This window comes from Anomaloglossus baeobatrachus, chromosome 3 (assembly GCF_048569485.1).
Source record: "Anomaloglossus baeobatrachus isolate aAnoBae1 chromosome 3, aAnoBae1.hap1, whole genome shotgun sequence".
NCBI classification, from domain to species: domain Eukaryota; kingdom Metazoa; phylum Chordata; class Amphibia; order Anura; family Aromobatidae; genus Anomaloglossus; species Anomaloglossus baeobatrachus.
The window spans coordinates 11062217-11086315 of NC_134355.1; the positions used below are offsets into that span (position 1 = coordinate 11062217).

The 24099-nt window shown below is 52.3% G+C and overlaps 1 protein-coding gene across 1 annotated transcript in view; it reads left to right on the plus strand.

Moving 5' to 3' along the window:
• The window catches only part of DNAH8 (dynein axonemal heavy chain 8), a 593387-nt gene that overhangs the window by 399281 nt on the left and 170007 nt on the right, over window positions 1–24099 (plus strand). The window contains exons 58-61 of the mRNA XM_075338922.1: window positions 111–300; window positions 382–504; window positions 735–865; window positions 13610–13763. Of these exons, the coding sequence (XP_075195037.1) occupies window positions 111–300; window positions 382–504; window positions 735–865; window positions 13610–13763 (598 nt within the window). The remainder of the gene's footprint in view (window positions 1–110; window positions 301–381; window positions 505–734; window positions 866–13609; window positions 13764–24099) is intronic.

The following is a 24099-nucleotide window of genomic DNA, read 5'->3' on the forward strand; positions in this document are numbered from 1 at the left end:
TTCACACTTGAACCTCTCTTTTTGCTAATGTTTTTGGTGATATATATCAGTACCATTACAGTGACTATATACGTTGGATGTCGGCAGTAACCATTGTCCTTGTGCTTCAGGTTTGTGTGCTATGAAGACCTCGCCTGGTTTAATAAATCTCTCACACAAGTTCTACGAGAACACGTGGATCCACACGTGGCATCAGCAGCACAACATGACTCCTATTTTGTGGATTTTCTGAGGGAAGCGCCTAATTCTGCTGAAGATGAAGAAGTCGACGTACCCGAAACCCCAAAAGTATATGAGATGGTAATGTGACGTCACAGGGTGGTAATATGTGACGGGTGCGGCTCCGAGACCTCGTCCTCACCAGCATCGCTCTTATTCCAGGTTCACAACTTAGATGTTTTGTCTGAAAAACTGAAGCAGTTTCAAAATCGATTTAATGAAGCAGCGATGGGATCGGCGAGCGATTTAGTGTTTTTCACTGATGCGGTGATACATATTATTAAGGTGAATGTGAAAAAGAGCTAAAATACAACAATGCGCAGGTGACCGCAGGTATGATGGACCGCTCCAATGTTAAGGCTATTGTACATCTGGTTTCAGGGGTTCACGGTTTGATGTGTCTTGTATATTTGTGTCAGTCATGATTTCCCTCTTCATTGTTTACGTCGCCCCTCATTTTGAGCTGCTACTCTGGGATATTATTCCTCCCACACCTGCCATTATATTTCCCACAGATTTCACGCATCATCCGCACCCCGGGGGGCAATGCCCTGCTAATAGGAGTTTGTGGGTCAGGAAAGAAAAGTCTGTCCCGGCTGGCCTCATTCATTGCAGGATACAAAATATTCCAGATTGTTCTTACAAGGTAAATAACGCGGCACTTGTGCGATTAGAATTCATCACCATTATTACAGCACGGATAAAACATGTATTACTACTGTGATGTAGAGACGGGAATCTGCCTGCATTGCCTGCTGGTTCAGGGTCTGCACAGAACTGTGCTGCCTGAGGGCTCATGCGCACGTTGCCGAATTTCATGCACCGCAGCGTAAATGCATGCGATCTGCGTCCCCTGCACAATCTATGAAGATTGTGCATGAGACGTGCGCACGTTGCATTTGAGAGTGCAGCAATTTGGATGCCAAAATTTTATTCCAAATCGCTGTGTTCTAAGAAGCAACATGTCACTTCTTTCGTGTGCTTTGGATGCTGCTCCCGCTCTGTCTATGGGAGAGGCAGCATCCACAGCGCATGAAATCGGCTTTTCTTCGGCGCTCTATTGGGAGACCCAGACGATTGGGTGTATAGCACTGCCTCCGGAGGCCACACAAAGCAATTACACTAAAAAGTGTAAGGCCCCTCCCCTTCTGGCTATACACCCCCAGTGGGATCACTGGCTCACCAGTTTTCTGCTTTGTGCGAAGGAGGTCAGACATCCACGCATAGCTCCACTGTTTGTAGTCAGCAGTAGCTGCTGGCTATATCGGATGGAAGAAAAGAGGGCCCATATGGGGCCCCCAGCATGCTCCCTTCTCACCCGCGGTGGTGCTTGTAAGGTTGAGGTACCTATTGCTGGTACGGAGGCTGGAGCCCACATGCTGTTTTTCCTTCCACATCCCCTGGAGGGCTCTGTGGAAGTGGGATCTTGCCGGCCCCCAAACCCTGAGGCTGGGCTCCATCCACAGACCCAGAGAACCTGCTGGATTTGGAGCGGGAGTGCCGTTCAGGGACAAGGCCCTGCAACTTTCAGGTACTCTGTGTCCCCGGCAGACACGGACACTCTCAAGGCTTGCTGAGCGTTATAGTGCGCCGGGGACAGTAGCGTTGTGCGCTGCGGTTAGGTCACTGCAGCTTTGCTGAGTGACGTTACATGTTGGGAACTACTGCGCCGACCGCTACTGGAGCGGCGGCGCAGCTGCGACTTGTGGTGCGCCGGGGACTTTGCGCCGACCGCGCTTTTACGGCGGCGGCGCTTCTAACTTTAGCCCCCGGCTTCTGCGGCCTAGCGCCGCTTCGTTCCCGCCCCCACCCTGTCAATCAGGGGAGAGAAGCCTTATTTACATGCTCCAGCCCTCTCACTAGGCACAGTGGGAAGCAGGCTTCCCGCTCTTCGTCTGTATACGCCCAGGGCCCGCCCCCCCTCTCCACAAGGACGCCGGCAGCCATTACACATGCGGTCTGGCTGGGGAAAGGCAGCAGGCTCTGGGAGACCCAGACTAAAGGGATTTCGGCGACCACACACCCGCTCCTAAGCGGGCGGTAAGCTGCACTTTAGTGCTGGCCCCACTAGTGCCTCAGTGTTATATTAGTGTACTTTTTTCTTGGTACCATATATATATATAGTTGCACTGTAAGGTCGCTTCTTGGCTGGACACCCTGTACTGCTCTGAGGAGGCAGCAACATGTCATCCGCAAAACGCAAGGGTGCCAAGGCACAGGCTGTGTACACTGTTTGTACTGCATGTGGGGCTAATCTACCGGCAGGCTCCAATGACTCACATTGTGTGCAATGTTCAGTCCCAGTGGCACTTCGTCAGCCAGAGCCTAATGTGGTGGTAGTGGCCCAGGCAGAGACGCCTGAGAACCCTGCCCCGGTGACGGGGACAGACTTTGCAGCTTTTGCTGATAAAATGTCTGTGACTATGACAAAAATCCTGGAGACCCTGCAGTCCAGGCCAGTTACTCAGACCATGGACACTGCTGTGTCTATGCTCTCTGGTCCCCCTCAGTTGGAACTAATCCGTACTTCAAGGGGGTCTCAAGCATCACAAGCTGAAGTCTCTGACTCAGATGACAGTCCCAGGCAGCCTAAGCGAGCTCGCTGGGAAAGACCCTCCACGTCATCACACTGCTCAGGGTCTCAGCGAGAAGAGTCTCTCTGTGATGAGACTGAGGACGGTGATCTGGATTCTAATCCTGAGGCCCCTCTCAATCTGGATGCCCCTGATGGTGACGCCATGGTTAATGACCTTATATCGGCAATTAATAGACTGTTGGATATTTCTCCCCCAGCCCCTTCTGCAGAGGAGGCAGCTGCACAGCAGGAGAAGTTCCATTTCCTGTATCCCAAGCGTAAATTAAGTGCTTTTTTGGACCACTCTGACTTCAGAGAATCGATCCAGAAACACGACGCTCATCCAGACAAGCGTTTCTCTAAACGTTCTAAGGATACCCGTTATCCTTTTCCCTCTGAGGTGGCCAAACGCTGGACCCAGTGTCCAAAGGTGGATCCCCCAATTTCCAAGCTTGCGGCTAGATCCATAGTCGCAGTAGAGGATGGCGCTTCACTTAAAGATGCCAACGACAGACAGATGGACCTTTGGTTGAAATCTGTCTATGAAGCTATCGGCGCGTCGTTTGCTCCAGCATTCGCGGCCGTGTGGGCACTCCAAGCTATTTCAGCTGGTTTAGCACAGGTGGATGCTATCATACATCCAGCAGTGCCGCAAGTGGCGTCCCTAACTTCGCAAATGTCTGCGTTTGCGACCTATGCTATCAATGCTGTCCTAGAATCTACGAGCCGTACCGCTATGGCGTCCGCCAATTCTGTGGTTTTGCGCAGAGCCTTGTGGTTAAAGGACTGGAAAGCAGATGCTGGTTCCAAAAAATGCTTAACCAGATTGCCATTATCTAGAGACAGACTGTTTGGTGAGCCATTGGCTGAAATCATAAAACAGTCCAAGGGTAAGGACTCTTCCTTACCACAGCCCAGAGCAAGTAAACCTCAACAGAAAAAGTGGCAGTCGAGGTTTCGGTCCTTTCGAGGCTCGGGCAAGGCCCAATTCTCCTCGTCTAAAAGGACTCAGAAAGAACAAGGGAGCTCAGATTCCTGGCGGGCTCACTCACGCCCCAGGAAAGCAAATGGAGGAACCGCTTCCAAAGCGGCTACCTCATGACTTTCGGCCTCCTCCCTCCGCATCCTCGGTCGGTGGCAGGCTCTCCCGCTTTTGCGACATTTGGCTGTCACAGGTCAAAGACCGGTGGGTAACAGACATTTTGTCTCGCGGGTACAGAATCGAGTTCAGTTCTCGGCCTCCACTTCGGTTCTTCAGAACCTCCCCACACCCCAACCGAGCAGATGCCCTGCTGCAGGCGGTGGACTCTCTAAGAGCAGAAGGAGTCGTGATCCCTGTCCCCCCTCAGGAACGGGGGCGAGGATTTTACTCCAATCTCTTTGTGGTTCCAAAAAAGGACGGCTCCTTCCGTCCTGTTCTGGACCTAAAACTGCTCAACAAGCATGTGAACGCCAGGCGGTTCCGGATGGAATCCCTCCGCTCAGTCATTGCCTCAATGTCTCAAGGAGATTTCCTAGCATCAATAGACATCAAGGATGCTTATCTCCACGTGCCGATTGCTACAGAGCACCAACGCTTTCTACGCTTCGTGATAGGAGACGACCATCTTCAGTTCGTAGCTCTGCCATTTGGTCTGGCGACAGCCCCTCGGGTGTTCACCAAGATCATGGCGGCAGTGGTAGCAGTCTTGCACTCTCACGGACACTCTGTGATCCCTTACTTGGACGATCTACTGGTCAAGGCACCCTCTCAAGAGGCATGCCAACTCAGCCTGAATGTTGCACTGGAGACTCTCCAGGCGTTCGGGTGGATCATCAACTTCCCAAAGTCAAATCTGTCACCGACCCAATCACTAACGTATCTTGGCATGGAGTTTCATACTCTCTCAGCGATAGTGAAGCTTCCGCTGGACAAGCAGCGGTCTCTACAGACTGGGGTGCAGGCTCTCCTTCAAAGTCAGTCGCACTCCTTAAGACGCCTCATGCACTTCATCGGGAAGATGATGGCGGCAATAGAGGCGGTTCCGTTTGCGCAGTTTCATCTGCGTCCACTTCAATGGGACATTCTCCGCCAATGGGATGGGAAGTCAACATCCCTGGACAGGAAAGTCTCCCTTTCCCAGACGGCCAAAGACTCTCTGCAGTGGTGGCTTCTTCCCACCTCATTATCACAGGGAAGATCCTTCCTACCACCGTCTTGGGCGATGGTCACGACAGACGCGAGTCTGTCAGGGTGGGGAGCAGTCTTTCTCCACCACAGGGCTCAGGGTACGTGGACTCAGCAGGAGTCCACCCTTCAGATCAATGTTCTGGAAATCAGAGCAGTGTATCTTGCCCTACTAGCCTTCCAGCAGTGGCTGGAAGGAAGGCAGATCCGAATTCAGTCGGACAATTCCACAGCGGTGGCATACATCAACCACCAAGGGGGGACACGCAGTCGGCAAGCCTTCCAGGAAGTCCGGCGGATTCTGATGTGGGTGGAAGCCACGGCCTCCACCATATCCGCAGTTCACATCCCCGGCGTAGAAAACTGGGAAGCAGACTTCCTCAGTCGCCAGGGCATGGACGCAGGGGAATGGTCCCTTCACCCAGACGTGTTTCAGGAAATCTGTCGCCGCTGGGGGGTGCCGGACGTCGACCTAATGGCGTCACGGCACAACAACAAGGTCCCAACCTTCATGGCACGGTCTCGCGATCAAAGAGCGCTGGCGGCAGACGCCCTAGTGCAAGATTGGTCGCAGTTCCGGCTCCCTTATGTGTTTCCACCTCTGGCACTCTTGCCCAGAGTGCTACGCAAGATCAGATCCGATTGCAGCCGCGTCATACTTGTCGCCCCAGACTGGCCGAGGAGGGCGTGGTATCCGGATCTGTGGCAGCTCACGGTCGGCCAACCGTGGGCACTCCCAGACCGACCAGACTTACTGTCCCAAGGGCCGTTTTTCCATCGGAATTCTGCGGCCCTGAACCTGACTGTGTGGCCATTGAGTCCTGGATCCTAGCGTCTTCAGGATTGTCCCAAGGGGTCGTTGCCACCATGAGACAGGCTAGGAAGCCCACGTCCGCTAAGATCTACCACAGAACGTGGAGGATATTCTTATCCTGGTCCTCTGCTCAGGGAGTGTCTCCCTGGCCATTTGCATTGCCTACCTTTCTTTCTTTCCTGCAATCTGGGTTAGAAAAAGGTTTGTCGCTCGGCTCCCTTAAAGGTCAGGTCTCGGCGCTATCCGTCTTTTTTCAGAGGCGTTTGGCACGCCTTCCTAAGGTGCGCACGTTCCTACAGGGGGTTTGCCATATCGTACCCCCGTACAAGCGGCCGTTAGATCCATGGGATCTGAACAGGGTACTAGTTGCCCTTCAGAAGCCGCCCTTCGAGCCTCTGAGGGAGGTTTCACTTTCTAGACTATCACAGAAAGTGGCTTTTCTGGTAGCGATCACATCTCTTCGGAGAGTGTCTGAGCTGGCAGCACTATCATCCAAGGCTCCCTTCCTGGTCTTCCACCAGGACAAGGTAGTGCTGCGCCCCATTCAGGAGTTTCTCCCGAAGGTGGTATCCTCTTTTCATCTTAATCAGGATATCTCTTTGCCTTCGTTTTGTCCTCATGCAGTTCATCGGTATGAGAAGGATTTACATTTGTTAGATCTGGTGAGAGCACTCAGAATCTACATTTCCCGCACGGCGCCCTTCCGCCGTTCGGATGCACTCTTTGTCCTTGTCGCTGGTAAGCGCAAAGGGTCGCAGGCTTCTAAGGCCACCCTGGCTCGATGGATCAAAGAACCAATTCTTGAAGCCTACCGTTCTGCTGGGCTTCCGGTTCCATCAGGGCTGAAGGCCCATTCTACCAGAGCCGTGGGTGCATCCTGGGCATTACGACACCAGGCTACGGCTCAACAGGTGTGCCAGGCAGCTACCTGGTCGAGTCTGCACACTTTCACCAAACATTATCAGGTGCATACCTATGCTTCGGCGGACGCCAGCCTAGGTAGAAGAGTCCTGCAGGCGGCAGTTGCCTCCCCGTAGGGGAGGGCTGTCTTTGCAGCTCTAACATGAGGTATTTCTTTACCCACCCAGGGACAGCTTTTGGACGTCCCAATCGTCTGGGTCTCCCAATAGAGCGCCGAAGAAGAAGGGAATTTTGTTACTTACCGTAAATTCCTTTTCTTCTAGCTCTTATTGGGAGACCCAGCACCCGCCCCTGTTGTCCTTCGGGATTTTTGGTTTGTTTGCGGGTACACATGTTGTTCATGTTGAACGGTTTTCAGTTCTCCGATGTTACTCGGAGAGAATTTGTTTAAACCAGTTATTGGCTTTCCTCCTTCTTGCTTTTGCACTAAAACTGGTGAGCCAGTGATCCCACTGGGGGTGTATAGCCAGAAGGGGAGGGGCCTTACACTTTTTAGTGTAATTGCTTTGTGTGGCCTCCGGAGGCAGTGCTATACACCCAATCGTCTGGGTCTCCCAAAAAGAGCTAGAAGAAAAGGAATTTACGGTAAGTAACAAAATTCCCTTCTTTTTCTGTAGAAACACTGCATTCATTATGCAGTGTTTCTGTAGCGATTTGACGTGCACATGTGCTGAAATTTCTGCAGGGACGTAACGTGTGCATACAGCCTTAGGGCTTGTTCGCACGTACCTGCTGAAATTTCTGCAGCGATTTGACAGCACATGTGCGCTTCAAATCACTGCAGAAACACTGTAATGGATGCAGTGTTTCAGCAGAATAAATGCTGATTTCATGCCCTATGGATGCAGCCTCTCCCATAGACAGAGCGGGAGCAGCATCCAAAGCGCACTAATAATTGACATGCTGCATTTTTGAACGCACGGATTTGGGTCAAAATTTTAGCATCCAAACCGCTGCATTCAAAAAAGCATCGTGCGCACGTCTCATGCACAGTCTTCATAAATTGTGCAGGGGACGCAGGATGCATGCATTTACGCTGCAGTGCAATACGTAGTATAAATGCATGCTGTTACGCAACGTGTGCACGAGCCCTTACACTGTGATTTACACCTTGTACTACACAGATGAAGAAAGACTCAGCTCCCTGCATTGTAAAAGCTCAGTCATTTTGTTATAGGTGATGTGACAAGATGCTTGCTGACTGTTTCCACCCATACAGTATGCAGGAACTGTATTATTGCGGATGAATGGGCCACCATTTTATTATGTGCCCACTTTGCAGATTTGATGCTGAAAATTTCTGCACCTTGTGGCAGACAAACACACAAAAAATACACATACATTTTTGATGCTTTTATGCAGCGTTTTTTAGGGAGTTTTTTTTTTGCGTGCAACAAGGAAAAGACTGTCAATAAATCTACCAGTAGCTTAATAAACAAGAAAAAAAAAAAGCTTTCTTGATGTAATTTCCGGTTTCAACTGTTCTCCTGTTATTTTTTACATGGTACTGATCCTGATGACATCACATCCTGTTTTCGCCATGCGGTTTTTGTGTTAAAAACACGAAAAAAACGGATCCAAAAACTCACTGTGAACACAACTGTTGGTTTGAAGCGTTTTTCCATCACAACATTAAAGTCAGTGGGGGAAAAATGCTGCAAATCTAGACCAATAATTGACATGCTGCAGATTTTTTTTGGTGCTGTACTCTGCCCCACCCTCATGCTGTACCACCCTAGCGCTGCACTCTTCCCGACCCTTATGCTGTACCACCCTGGCGCTGCACTCTGCCCCACCCTCATGCTGTACCACCCTGGCGCTGCATTCGGCCCCACCCTCATGCTGTACCACCCTGGCGCTGCACTCTGCCCCACCCTCATGTTGTACCACCCTGGCGCTGCACTCTTCCCCACCCTCATGCTGTACCACCCTAGCGCTGCACTCTTCCCCACCCTCATGCTGTACCACCCTGGCGCTGCATTCTGCCCCACCCTCATGCTGTACCACCCTGGCGCTGCATTCTGCCCCACCCTCGTGCTGTACCACCCTGGCACTGCACTCTGCCCCACCCTCATGTTGTACCACCCTGGCGCTGCACTCTTCCCCACCCTCATGCTGTACCACCCTGGCGCTGCATTCTGCCCCACCCTCATGCTGTACCACCCTGGCGCTGCATTCTGCCCCACCCTCATGCTGTACCACCCTGGCGCTGCACTCTGCCCCACCTTCATGCTGTACCACCCTGGTGCTGCACTCTGCCCCACCCTCATGCTGTACCACCCTGGCGCTGCACTCTGCCCCACCCTCATGGTGTACCACCCTGGCGCTGCACTCTGCCCCACCCTCATGATGTAGCACCCTGGCGCTGCACTCTGCCCCACCCTCATGGTGTACCACCCTGGCACTGCACTCTGCCCCACCCTCATGCTGTACCACCCTGGCGGTGCACTCTGCCCCACCCTCATGCTATAGCACCCTGGCGCTGCATTCTTCCCCACCCTCATGCTGTACCACCCTGGCGCTGCATTCTGCCCCACCCTCATGCTGTACCACCCTGGCGCTGCATTCTGCCCCACCCTCATGCTGTACCACCCTGGCGCTGCACTCTGCCCCACTTTCATGCTGTACCACCCTGGTGCTGCACTCTGCCCCACCCTCATGCTGTACCACCCTGGCGTTGCACTCTGCCCCACCCTCATGGTGTACCACCCTGGCGCTGCACTCTGCCCCACCCTCATGATGTAGCACCCTGGCGCTGCACTCTGCCCCACCCTCATGCTGTACCACCCTGGCGGTGCACTCTGCCCCACTCTCATGCTGTAGCACCCTGGCGCTGCATTCTGCCCCACAGTCATGCTGTACCACCCTGGCGCTGCATTCTGCCCCACAGTCATGCTGTACCACCCTGGCGCTGCATTCTGCCCCACAGTCATACTGTACCACCCTGGCGCTGCATTCTGCCCCACAGTCATGCTGTACCACCCTGGCGCTGCATTCTGCCCCACAGTCATGCTGTACCACCCTGGCGCTGCACTCTGCCCCACCTTCATGCTGTAGCACCCTGGCGCTGCACTCTGCCCCACCCTCATGCTGTAGCACCCTGGTGCTGCACTCTGTTCCACCCTCATGGTGCCCCACCCTCATGCTGTACCACCCTGGCGCTGCACTGTTCCCCACCGTCATGCTGTAGCACCCTGGCGCTGCACTCTGCTCCACCCTCATGCTGTAGCACCCTGGCGCTGCACTCTGCTCCACCCTCATGCTGTAGCACCCTGGCGCTGCACTCTGCTCCACCCTCATGCTGTAGCACCCTGGCGCTGCAATCTGACCCACCCTCATGCTGTACCACCCTAGCGCTGCACTCTGCCCCACCCTCATGCTGCACACCCTAGCGCTGCACTCTGCCCCACCCTCATGCTGTACCACCCTAGCGCTGCACTCTGCCCCACCCTCATGCTGTACCACTTTAGTGCTGCACTCTGCCCCACCCTCATGCTGTACCACTTTAGCGCTGCACTCTGCCCCACCCTCATGCTGTACCACCCTGGCACTGCACTCTACCCCACCCTCATGCTGTACCACCCTAGCGCTGCAGTCTGCCCCATACTCCCCTTATATCACCAGCATTGTTTCAGCTTTATGCCATTGATGTATTTTAAGGAGTAAAAGGTGAAAAAAGAAAAAAATACACTACATACATATTTTTTTTTTTATAAACAGTTTGGTACAAACTTGAAATGTGTAATAAAGATACTGTTAAACACCACCACAGCGTGGAGTAGGCTACTTTTCCAGGAGTAGTGCGGTCAATCAGAAAACATCCTTCTCCTTTTACTTCTCAATATATTTGCAGATGAAGGTTTTCTTCTGTCCTCGGGTGTACGAGTGCAGCAGCTGTGTCCCCTATGGGCATATAATGGGGTTGATATGTAGAAAAGCTGGAAATACAAAAAAGCAGAAGCGGGTCTTATCTCCATGGGTGTGTTCAAAATCCAAGGGAGAATATGGTCACCTTGAAGGATTGTGTGGGCACAGCTGCTCTAAAAGCGTCATACATGTCCTGCAGTATAAGTCACTGGATATCCGGGAACACTGAACATATTGTGCACTGCAGATAATCCAGAACAGTATCACACCCGGCAAGGAGCGGATGACGGGCGGCTCATACAGTCTACGAGTGTCCAAACCTGCTGGTGTCTATATCAGGACAAAACCACATTGAGATAGGAAGAGTACAACATTCAATAGATGACCGGACTATAAAAGTGCCAGGAGGTGCACGAGGGATTCAGGGGTCTGCCTGTACATCTGAAGAAAAGGTGTTGTACAGAAAGAAATATATTATTTGGAAACGCATATTACAGCAATCAGAATATGTGTATGTATAAGAGGCAGCCGTGTGAAATATATGTGTAACAGAAACAATGTAGAAATACTTTATAAAAACAGAATTAAAAATAATATAATGTGAAAAATCTGTATTTAAAAACCTCATTATTCTATCTACGTATAAGATACACGGCTCACAAGCGCGGACGTTATGTGGATATAAGAAAATTAATTTTATGATGAACTGTTAAAAAAAGTTGAGTGACAAAATGTATTAATACTGACAAGATGTGTACGTTTTATCTGTAAGGCCCCTTTCATACATCAATTTACTTTTTTGCCTTCAGTCATAATCCGTCAAATTTTGAAAAAAAACGGATCTGGCGACTGATGCTGCTGGATCTGTTTTTTTCTCATCAACTTGTTTTAGCGACAGATGGCCTCACGTTCGTCTGACGGATCCGTCGAAAAATGTTTGTCCGGTGGACGGAGATGACGGACAAAGTAACATTTTTTGTCTACGTCGAAAAATTGGACAGCGACCGATGCGTCGCCGTCCATCGTTTGCTACAATGGAAGCCTATGGGCGCAGCATCTGTCGTCATCTGTCAAATGACAGAATCCAGCGACGGATTCCATTTTTTTTTGTAACTGAGCATGTTCCAATTTAATATTTAGTATCAAATTAGCCAGCCCCAATTAGGAAAGGTATATAAACCTGCCAGGTAGGGCTTCACTCATCAATGTCCCAGCAAGCCAGCCAGCGTATCAAAATAGTAAAGATTTGCGCTTTCATCCGAACATAGTTAAACAAACTTCTCGGGGTTTCCTCTCAACTCCCTATATAACGTAGAATACACCCCATGTTCTCAGTGCTGTGATTGGGTGGATCCAAAAGCGATGCAGATGCATGATGCGTGGTCTTTCTCGCTCCTTTTCAAGAACGATCGCTTCCAAACGATCCAAACGATTCGCCTCAAAACTAAAATCCACGCAATGTTCACAATCACACCTATTTTTGCCACTTGCTCTACAACCTGTCAAAGATAGAGTGTAAGACAAAACAATCACTGATCTCGGTGAGACCAGCCAGAGAAAACACTGCCGGCAGCCAGCGAGGGCGCTCAAGTCAGTGATATCCTAGGTACATTGCCCCCTGGGAAATATGCAAATCAAAAAGGTCCGTGGAGCCTCTGTTAGGAGTCTCAACACAGAAACCAGCCAGGAAGGACCCAGCCAAGGGGTGGCTCTTTTTAGGAGACTAGTACCTAGGATTTCACTGTGTTGAGCGCCCTTAAAAGGGTCACTTAATATGGTGGTTATGGTGGTCTCCTAAAAAGAGCCACCCCTTGGCTGGGTCCTTCCCGGAGGGATATCTGGCTGGTTTCTGTGTTGAGACTCCTAACAGGCTCCACGGACCTTTTTGATTTGCAAAGATGAAGTGTAAAAACACTTTATATATAGGTTTTCAGTAGCCAATAACGTTTGGGAGCCTCCCATTGGGAGTTTTTAAAAAACGAATCCATCAGAAAAAGCGGATGAAAAAACTGATGCGACGGATCCGGGTTTTTTTCATCAGATCTGTTTAAAAACGGATCCGTCGCATTCGTTTTTCCACAATCTGCAACAGATCCGTCGAGCCAACGGATTGTGACAGCCAGCAAAAAACTGATGTGTGAAAGGTGCGAACCGCCCGTCACCCGCTCCTTGCCTGGTGTGATGATGTTTCGGATAAGGCTACTTTCACACATCCGGTTTGAGCCCTGCGGCTCAATCCGGCTGTGAAAACTATGCAACGGATGCGGTGAAAACACCGCATCCTTTGCATAAGTTTTTACATGCGGCCGGTCCGGTTTTTTCCGGTTGCGGCATGCTACTGAGCATGCGCAGTGGAAAATACCGCATGCGGCGACCGGATGCGTTTTTTTCCGCATCGCGCCGCATCCGGCCTCCATAGGGATGCATTGAAAAATGCGCCGCAGCGGCCGGATGCGGCGCGATGCGGTGTTTTTTGCCGGAGCAAAAAACGTTGCAGGGTACGTTCGATCCGGCCGCCGCATCGGCTAAATCTGCCGCATGCGGCAAAAACCAGACCGAACGCAAGCCCCTACGGCACAATGCGGCACTAATGTAAGTCAATGCAAAAAAAAACCGCAATCGGCGTTACAAAAGCCGGTTGCGGTTTTTCTGCAGAACGCCGTATTGTGCCGCAGAGCAAAAATCCGGATGTGTGAAAGTAGCCTTATCAGCAGTGTGGCACACACTTACAACTTCCTGATATCTAGTCACATATCAATGGGGCTGTGACGTGCACGACCTGGTCAGGGGAGCTCGCCTCTCACCCCCCCCTACAGTCATATTCCATATACTGTATCTCCCTATGTAATATTGTCTCTGTTTTTTTTTCTATTGATGTATTTTAGCAATGATTGTTCTGTGCAGTTTTTGGAGGGACATTTTGCATCTGAAAGTCAGAAGTGCAAATGTCCTGTAATCTTACAAGTGTTTTCATATAATCTGACATGCTGACCATTGTGTATGATTCTCTGCTGACCTCTCCCCTTCTGTCTCCTCTCCTTCCCAGATCTTACTCAGTATCTGACCTGTTGGAGGATATAAAGTTGCTGTATAGAACAGCTGGAGCCAACGGAGTAGGAACCACATTTATTTTTACAGATAATGATATAAGAGAAGAATCTTTCTTGGAATATATAAGCCATATTCTTTCTTCGGGAGAGGTGAATTGATGGACGGCTCATCACTTACTGAGTATTTCTTCGGCGCTCCATTGGGAGACCCAGACGATTGGGTGTATAGTACTGCCTCCGGAGGCCACACAAAGCATTACACTAAAAAGTGTAAGGCCCCTCCCCTTCTTGCTATACACCCCCAGTGGGATCACTGGCTCACCAGTTTTCTGCTTTGTGCGAAGGCGCATAGCTCCACTGTTTAGTCAGCAGCAGCTGCTGACTATGTCGGATGGAAGAAAAGAGGGCCCATACTAGGGCCCCCAGCATGCTCCCTTCTCACCCCACTTTATGTCGGCGGTGTTTGTTAAGGTTGAGGTACCCATTGTGGGTACGGAGGCTGGAGCCCACATGCTGTTTTCCTTCCCCATCCCCCTGAGGGGCTCTGAGGAAGTGGGATCTTACCGGCCCCCAAGCCCTGAGGCCGGGCTCCATCCACAGACCCATAGAACCTGCTGGATACGGAGCTGGGTACCGTTCAGGGACAAGGCCCTGCGACATTAAGGTACTCTGTGTCCCCGTATGTACAGGCCGCGCACACTCCAGACTTGCTGGGTGTGCTAGTGCGCCGGGGACAGTAGCGCTGCGCGCTGGGGTTACAGTCACTACAGTTTTTCTGAGTGACTTTATGTGTTGGGGACTGCCGCGCCGACCGCCCCTGGAGCGGCGGCGCGGCTGCGACTTGTAGTGCGCCGGGGACTTAGCGCCGACCGTGCTTTTACGACGGCGTCGCTTATAAATTTAGTCCCCGGCTTCTGCGGCCTAGCTCCGCTTCGTTCCCGCCCCCACCCTGTCAATCAGGGCAAGGGAGAGACGCTGTACGATTAATCAGCGCCGAGGGCTGGAGTCTTATTTACATGCTCCAGCCCTCTCACTGAGCACAGGGGGACGCTGGTTTCCCGCTCTTTGTCTGCACACGCCCAGGGCCCGCCCCTCTCCATAGGACGCCGGCAGCCATTCCTACATGCAGTCTGGCTGGAGAACGGACACAGGCTCTGGGAGACCCAGACAAGGGATTTCTGGCGACCACACACCCGCGTTAAGCGGGCGGTAAGCAGCACTTTTAGTGCTGGCCCCACTAGTGCCACAGTGTTATTTTGGTGTACCTTTTTTCTCTATACCATATATATATGTATATATATATTGCACTGTAAGGTCGCTTCTTGGCTGTATACCCTATCTTGCTCTGAGGAGACGACAACATGTCATCCGCAAAACGCAAGGGTGCCAAGACACAGCCTGTATACACTACTTGTGCCGCTTGTGGGGCTGATCTACCGGCAGGTTACAATGACCCCCATTGTGTGCAATGTTCGGTCCCTGTGCCACTTCGTCAGCCGGAGTCTATGGTGGTAGTGGCCCAGGCAGAGTCGCCGGTGAACCCTGTCCCGGTGACGGGGACAGAGTTTGCAGTTTTTGCTGACAAGATGTCTGTCACTATGACAAAGATACTAGAGACCTTGCAGGCCAGGCCAGTTACTCAGACCATGGACACTGCTGCGGCAATGTTCCCCGGTCCCCCTCAGTTGGAGTTAATCCGTGATTCAAGGGGGTCCCAGGCATCTCAGCCTGACGGCTCTGATTCAGATGACAGTCCCAGGCAGCCTAAGCGTGCTCGCTGGGAGAGACCCTCCACGTCATCACGCGGATCAGGGTCTCAGCGAGAAGAGTCTCTACATGATGAGACAGAGGAGGGTGATCAGGAGTCTAATTCTGAAACCGCTCTCAATCTGGATACTCCTGATGGTGACGCCATGGTAAATGACCTTATAGCGGCCATCAATAGTCTATTGGAAATTTCTCCCCCTGCCCCTTCTGCAGAGGAGGCAGCTGCACAGCAGGAGAAGTTCCATTTCAGGTATCCCAAGCGTAAACTGAGTACTTTTCTGGACCACGCTGACTTCAGAGAATCAGTCCAGAAACTCCATGCTTACCCAGACAAGCGTTTCTCCAAACGTCTTAAGGATACACGTTATCCCTTTCCCCCTGACGTGGTCAAACGCTGGACCCAGTGTCCAAAGGTGGACCCCCCAATCTCCAGGCTTGCGGCTAGATCCATAGTTGCAGTGGAGGATGGGGCTTCACTTAAAGATGCCAATGACAGACAGATGGACCTTTGGTTAAAGTCTGTCTATGAAGCTATCGGCGCGTCGTTTGCTCCAGCATTCGCGGCCGTGTGGGCACTCCAAGCTATTTCAGCTGGTCTGGCACAGGTGGACTCTATCATACGTCCAGCAGTGCCGCGAGTAGCGTCCCTAACCTCGCAAATGTCTGCGTTTGCGACTTACGCTATCAACGCTGTCCTGGACTCTACAAGCCGTACCTCAATGGCGTCTGCCAACTCTGTGGTTTTGCGCAGAGCCTTGTGGTTAAAGGAATGGAAAGCGGATTCTGCTTCCAAAAAATGTTTAACCAGCTTGCCACTATCTGTAGATAGACTGTTTGGTGAACAATTGGCTGAAATCATTAAACAATCCAAGGGTAAAGACTCCTCCTTACCCCAGCCCAGATCAAGCAAACCTCAACAGAGGAAGTGGCAGTCGAGGTTTCGGTCCTTTCGAGGCTCCGGCAAGACCCAATTCTCCTCGTCCAAAGGGACTCAGAAGGAGCAAAGGAGCTCAGATTCCTGGCGGGCTCACTCACGCCCCAAGAAAGCAACCGGAGGAACCGCTTCCAAGGCGGCTGCCTCATGACTTTCGGCCTCATCCCTCCGCATCCTCGGTCGGTGGCAGGCTCTCCCGCTTTTGCGACATTTGGCTGCCACAGGTCAAAGACCGGTGGGTAACAGACATTTTGTCTCACGGGTACAGGATAGAGTTCAGTTCTCGTCCTCCGCCTCGGTTCTTCAGAACCTCCCCACATCCCGACCGAGCAGATGCCCTTCTGCAGGCGGTGTGCTCACTAAAAGCAGAAGGAGTGGTGATCCCTGTTCCTCAGCAGGAACAAGGGCAAGGTTTTTACTCCAATCTCTTTGTGGTTCCAAAAAAGGACGGCTCGTTTCGTCCTGTTCTGGACCTAAAGCTGCTCAACAAGCATGTGAACGCCAGGCGGTTCCGGATGGAATCCCTCCGCTCCGTCATTGCCTCAATGTCTCAAGGAGATTTCCTTGCATCAATAGACATCAAAGATGCTTATCTCCACGTGCCGATTGCTACAGAGCACCAACGTTTTCTACGTTTCGTGATAGGAGACGACCATCTCCAGTTCGTAGCTCTGCCATTTGGTCTGGCGACAGCCCCACGGGTTTTCACCAAGGTCATGGCGGCAGTGGTAGCAGTCTTGCATTCTCAGGGACATTCCGTGATCCCTTATTTAGACGATCTACTTGTCAAAGCACCCTCTCAAGAGGCATGCCAACACAGCCTGAATGTTGCGCTGGAGACTCTCCAGACTTTCGGGTGGATCATCAACTTTTCAAAGTCAAACCTGGCACCGACTCGATCGCTAACGTATCTTGGCATGGAGTTTCATACTCTCTCAGCGATAGTGAAGCTTCCGCTGAACAAGCAGCGGTCACTACAGACAGGGGTGCAGTCTCTCCTTCAGGGTCAGTCGCACCCCTTAAGGCGCCTCATGCACTTCCTAGGGAAGATGGTGGCAGCAATGGAGGCAGTCCCGTTTGCGCAGTTTCATCTGCGCCCACTTCAATGGGACATTCTCCGCCAATGGGACGGGAAGACAACTTCCCTAGACAGGAAAGTCTCCCTTTCTCAGACGGCCAAGGACTCTCTGCAATGGTGGCTTCTTCCCACCTCATTATCACAGGGAAGATCATTCCTGCCCCCATCCTGGGCAGTGGTCACGACAGACGCGAGTCTGTCAGGGTGGGGAGCAATTTTTCTCCACCACAGGGCTCAAGGGACGTGGACTCAGCAGGAGTCCACCCTTCAGATCAATGTTCTGGAAATCAGGGCAGTGTATCTTGCCCTATTAGCCTTCCAGCAGTGGCTGGAAGGAAAGCAGATCCGAATTCAGTCGGACAACTCCACAGCGGTGGCATACATCAACCACCAAGGAGGGACACGCAGTCGGCAAGCCTTCCAGGAAGTCAGGAGGATTCTGATGTGGGTGGAGGAAAGAGCATCCACCATATCAGCAGTTCACATCCCGGGCGTAGAAAACTGGGAAGCAGACTTCCTCAGTCGCCAGGGCATGGACGCAGGGGAATGGTCCCTTCACCCGGACGTGTTTCAGGAAATCTGCCGCCGCTGGGGGGTGCCGGACGTCGACCTAATGGCGTCTCGGCACAACAACAAGGTCCCGACCTTCATAGCGCGGTCTCGCGATCAAAGAGCTCTGGCGGCAGACGCCTTAGTGCAAGATTGGTCGCAGTTCCGGCTCCCTTATGTGTTTCCACCTCTGGCACTCTTGCCCAGAGTGTTACGCAAGATCAGATCCGATTGCGGCCGCGTCATACTCGTCGCCCCAGACTGGCCGAGGAGGTCGTGGTACCCGGATCTGTGGCATCTCACGGTCGGCCAACCGTGGGCACTACCAGACCGTCCAGACTTACTGTCCCAAGGGCCGTTTTTCCATCGGAATTCTGCGGCCCTGAACCTGACTGTGTGGCCATTGAGTCCTGGATCCTAGCGTCTTCAGGATTACCCCAAGGGGTCGTGGCCACCATGAGACAGGCTAGGAAGTCCACTTCTGCTAAGATCTACCACAGAACGTGGAAGATTTTCTTATCCTGGTGCTCTGCACAAGGAGTATCCCCCTGGCCATTCGCGTTACCTGTCGTTCTTTCCTTCCTGCAATCTGGGTTGGAAAAGGGCTTGTCGCTCGGCTCCCTTAAAGGGCAAGTCTCGGCACTATCCGTGTTTTTTCAGAAGCGTCTAGCACGACTTTCTCAGGTGCGCACGTTCCTGCAGGGGGTTTGTCATATCGTACCTCCGTACAGGCGGCCGTTAGATCCGTGGGATCTAAACAAGGTCCTTGTTGCTCTCCAGAAGCCGCCCTTCGAGCCTCTGAGGGATGTGTCACTTTCTCGACTCTCACAGAAAGTGGCCTTTCTGGTAGCGGTCACGTCTCTTCGGAGAGTGTCTGAACTAGCAGCGCTGTCATCCAAAGCTCCTTTCCTGGTGTTCCACCAGGACAAGGTAGTGCTGCGCCCCATTCAGGAGTTTCTCCCTAAGGTGGTATCCTCTTTTCATCTTAATCAGGATATCTCCTTGCCTTCCTTTTATCCGCATGCAGTTCATCGGTATGAAAAGGATTTACATTTGTTGGATCTGGTGAGAGCACTCAGAATCTACATTTCCCGCACGGCGCCCCTGCGCCGCTCGGATGCACTCTTTGTCCTTGTCGCTGGTAAGCGCAAAGGGTCGCAGGCTTCCAAAGCCACCCTGGCTCGATGGATCAAAGAACCAATTCTTGAAGCCTACCGTTCTGCTGGGCTTCCGGTTCCATCAGGGCTGAAGGCCCATTCTACCAGAGCCGTGGGTGCGTCCTGGGCATTACGACACCAGGCTACGGCTCAACAGGTGTGCCAGGCAGCTACCTGGTCGAGTCTGCACACTTTCACCAAACATTATCAGGTGCATACCTACGCTTCGGCGGACGCCAGCCTAGGTAGAAGAGTCCTGCAGGCGGCAGTTGCCTCCCCGTAGGGGAGGGCTGTCTTTGCAGCTCTAACATGAGGTATTTCTTTACCCACCCAGGGACAGCTTTTGGACGTCCCAATCGTCTGGGTCTCCCAATGGAGCGCCGAAGAAGAAGGGAATTTTGTTACTTACCGTAAATTCCTTTTCTTCTAGCTCCTATTGGGAGACCCAGCACCCGCCCTGTTGTCCTTCGGGATTTTTGGTTGTTTTTCGGGTACACATGTTGTTCATGTTGAATGGTTTTCAGTTCTCCGATGTTACTTCGGAGTGAATTTGTTTAAACCAGTTATTGGCTTTCCTCCTTCTTGCTTTTGCACTAAAACTGGTGAGCCAGTGATCCCACTGGGGGTGTATAGCCAGAAGGGGAGGGGCCTTACACTTTTTAGTGTAATGCTTTGTGTGGCCTCCGGAGGCAGTACTATACACCCAATCGTCTGGGTCTCCCAATAGGAGCTAGAAGAAAAGGAATTTACGGTAAGTAACAAAATTCCCTTCTTCTGCAATGTGCAGGGAGCAGCTAAATCTGACAAGAATGACACCAAAGTTAATGAGTATCTGCACCTTCATAAAGCTTTCCCCATGTCACTGACACATTAGATGTTACTGTAGGTCCTGGTTCTGAGACACTGACTAACTGCTAAAGTATAAGGGCAGAAGTGCTCAGCCGAACAGTGTGCTATAGAAATCAGCTCTTCCTTTATCATCAAACATAAGGATGGTGGGTATGACTGCTGAGACCCTCAACCGATCCCAACAGCAAGAGTATAGCGGTAATAACACATGTGCACCACTGCTCCATTCTCTCTGGTACTGATAGAGCTAGTTCTAAGATGGGCATCTCAGAGCCTCGTTCACTGGATAGTGGGGGCAGGAGACACTTTGCCTCTTCTCATAAAGCCAGAGTCACACTTGCGAGTGCCTCACGTGTAACTCATGTGAGTCTCGCATCGCATCACCCGGCACGGCCTTACTATCTCTGGACAGGAGCGTCTCAGCTGCATAGAGATACATGCAACTGACTCGCTCCTGTCATGCCGGGTGATGCGATGCGAGGCACTCGCAAGTGTTAAGCGGGCTTTACACGCTACGACATCGCTAATGCGGAGTCGTTGGGGTCACGGAATTCGTGACGCACATCCGGCCGCATTAGCGATGCCGTTGCGTGTGACACCGATAAGCAATTTTGCATCGTTGCAAAAACGTGCAAAATCGCTAATCGGCGACATGGGGGTCCATTCTCAAATCTCGTTACTGCAGCAGTAACGAGGTTGTTCCTCGTTCCTGCGGCAGCACACATCGCTGCGTGTGATGCCGCAGGAACGAGGAAGCTCCCCTTACCTGCCTCCCGGCCGCAATGAGGAAGGAAGGAGGTGGGCGGGATGTTACGTCCCGCTCAGCTCCGTCCCTCCGCTGCTATTGGGCGGCGGTTCAGTGACGTCGCTGTGACGCCGCACGGACCACCCCCTTAGAAAGGAGGCGGTTCGCCCGTCACAGCGACGTCGCCGGACAGGTATGTATGTGTGACGGCTGTTGTGCGACACGGGCAGCGATTTGCCCGTGTCGCGCAACAGATGGGGGCGGTACAGATGGGGGCGGGTAGTGTGTAAAGTAGCCTTTACTCCGGCCTTATCTGAAGACTAGCCCATAAACTTACACGGGTTTACCCCAAATTGAATTTAGCACTTGTGCTTTTTGGATAAGAGAGAACTTTTAATAATGGGATAAAAATGTCAGTGTGCCTTCTAGTCCTTAGATAGTCCGGACATGGGGAACCACAGTGACGGGTCTGATGACATCCAATTACATGTCAATGTCATGCAAACCGCCGGATGTTACTTTATACATTTATACTGGAAAATTATTATATAGCTGCTCATTAATCTGTAATCTGCCAATTACTTGTTAATGGGTTTTACTGCAAAATAATACATGGGTCTTTCATGGTCTGGATGTCAAAGACAACATTAACAGACACTAAAGGGAATCTGTCAGACATTTACCCCCAAACCATTAACATGACTGTGTGGGCCTTTAAAAGATAAGACAGTGATTCCCTTTATGCAGCGTGATGTTTTAGCAGCGAGAAATCACATTTTGAAGCTCAGTCTGAAAGTGTATTGTGGTGATTCACTTACAGCTTCTCAGCTGCCGCTATATTTCTGAATGAACAGCACCCCCACCCCCCAACACCTCCCCGGCTGATTGATTGGGTACACTGGTCACTGACCTGTCAATTAGTCACTGGAGGGGGGGGAAATCACATTAGCCATGGAATAAATGGCGCTATAATAATAAATAATAATAATAATAATAATTAGTTCAAGAATACACCGGAGGCTGAGGCGCTGTAAGTGCATCGTCACACCCCAATCCAGACTAAACTTTAACACATGATTTGTCACTGCTGAAGCAACACTTTACAGTATCAAAAGTAGGATTTTTGTGTACTCACCGTAAATATCTTTCCCTGAGTCCTGTGTTCCCCAATGAAACGAGAGAGGGCTACACGTTCATATTAATGGTTTGGGGGTTAAAGTTTCTGACAAGTTCCATTTAAAGGAGTTTGCAGAGTATAAAAATGATTTCCAAAAGGAATACTGATTGTGAGCCCCAGTGGCGAAAGTGATAATCACGTCTGTAAAGCGCTGTTAAATTAATGGTGCCAGGATAAGTGAGTGAAATAAAGAAGATTGGTTGAAAGAAACCAATGCTGCTCGGCAGTTGAGTTACTGAGCAGTCATTTCAGGCTGTTTCCAGCATTTTAAGATGAGGCCAGCGAGGAGCATGTGAAAGTCAGAACAGGCGTTGTGGTGGATCGGTGAGGGGGAATATTGCTACAACAGTCTTAAGGGTACTTTACACGCTGCGATATCGCTAACGATTTATCGTCTGGGTCACGGTGTTTGTGACGCACATCCGGCGTCGTTAGAGACATTGCAGCGTGTAACACGTACGAGCGACCGCTAACGATCGCAAAAGAGGCAAAAATCGTTGATTTTGGAGAAGTCGTCCAAACGTGTGACGTCGCTGTGACGCCGCACGAACCTCCCCCTTACAAAGGAGGCAGATCGCCGGCCAGAGCTACGTCGATAGGCAGGTAAGTCCGTGTGACAGGTGTTAGCGACGTTGTGTGCCACGGGCAGCGATTTGCCCGTGTCACACAATCGACGGTGGCGGGTATGCTCGCTAGCGATATCTGTACTGATATTGCAGCATGTAAAGTACCCTTAAATGGGGAAAATTGTAAAGTGTTTGTAAGAACAAGCAACTTAAATTCTCTCCATTCTTAAGAATGGGGGGATTTACCACTTTCCAGTGTACAGCCTGGTTTACTGCCGTCTATTTTCCTAAGTTTAGGCGTCCCATGCAGGCGCTCTGAAGCTGGCTGCATTGCTGCAGAAACTAAGCTGTCCTTGCAACAGCCAGGGAGAAAGTGCCCGGCTGGAACCTCCACCCCCTCCCCAGGGGGTAGGTGGAGGCCGGCATGACGTGGCTAGGGGGGATAGGGTGAAGAGGAAGAGGGGTGGGGGTTCAGGGACCGTTAGGCTAGACAGTGGGAGAAGGAGTCATTGCTGCGGCTGCAGCTGAAGTAGTTGTCCACCTGCTACACAAACGGACGCTGCTGTCTAAAAAAAAAAACAAAAAAAAAACCCCTTCCTCTCGAGCGGGCGGTGCTGGCCGGTGGCGTGGTGTCGGGTGCGTCTGCCCCGGCCAGGCCGCAGGCGCGGCCCGCTCGTTGCGGTCGACTGTCGGGGGGGGCTCCGGGGCCGGCCGCGGAGGTCTCTCCTGTGACTAGGGGATGGCCATGCCGCAGGTCCAGGCCTCCAGAGCGTCTCTCTCCCGGCGGCTCCGGGCGGGCCTCGGGGCAGGCCGCGGTTGGAGCCGGGGTGGTCCAGTGCAGCGCCTGCGGGGCCTCAGCGGCAGCGGGGAAGCCCCGTTAGGGACCCTCCGGCGGTGGGGGAGGTGTCCAGCCTTGGGAGCCCCCTCCGCGCCGGGAGGAATTCAAGGCCGCAGCTGAGGTCAGCGGTAGTTAGTAGGCCTCGGCCCGATCGGGGGGAGGGGCCTGCTGCTACCTGGCGTCAGGAGGACCTGGAGGATGCGGCGGGCCGCACTGGCGATGTTCCTGTCGGGCGGCCTGGCTGGACGGCACGGGAAGCACAGGACGGATGGCGGGATCCCTGGCAGGAGGTCGGCAGGCCAGGGCGGGACTGCTCTGGGTCTCAGCGGCAGCCTGGTGGTCGGGATCCAGGAGGGGCAGTGCGTGGACCACCTGGATTGGGCTCGGGACCGACCAATCCGAGGTTACCTTCGCCGACCGGACCAGTGGAGGACTTCGGGCAGGAGAGGGACGCGGCGCCAGTGACGGCTGGACGGCAGGATTCTGGATTGACGGCTGGCAGGATCACAGCTCCTGCGCAGCTTGGTGAGTACAGCTCTGTGTCTTGTTTGTCTCCTTTGGTTAATGATGTTTCAAGTAGCGTAGTGGGTTCAGCTGGGGCTGGGATGGCTCAGGGGCAGGCGGCTCCGCCGGGGTCACTAGGGGTTGGGGAGGTTTTGTCGGAGGTCAGGCAGTTGTTGTCGCGACTGGAGGGGAGCGGGAGTGTCGGTAGTTGTGCCTCGGCGTGGGTGGGATCGGGGGTCCCGAGTGTGGGGGTGGCGGCGGAGGTACGACGGGGGTCCGAGCCAGTGTCGGTTTCTGTGCAGACGGAAAAAGACAAGGATCG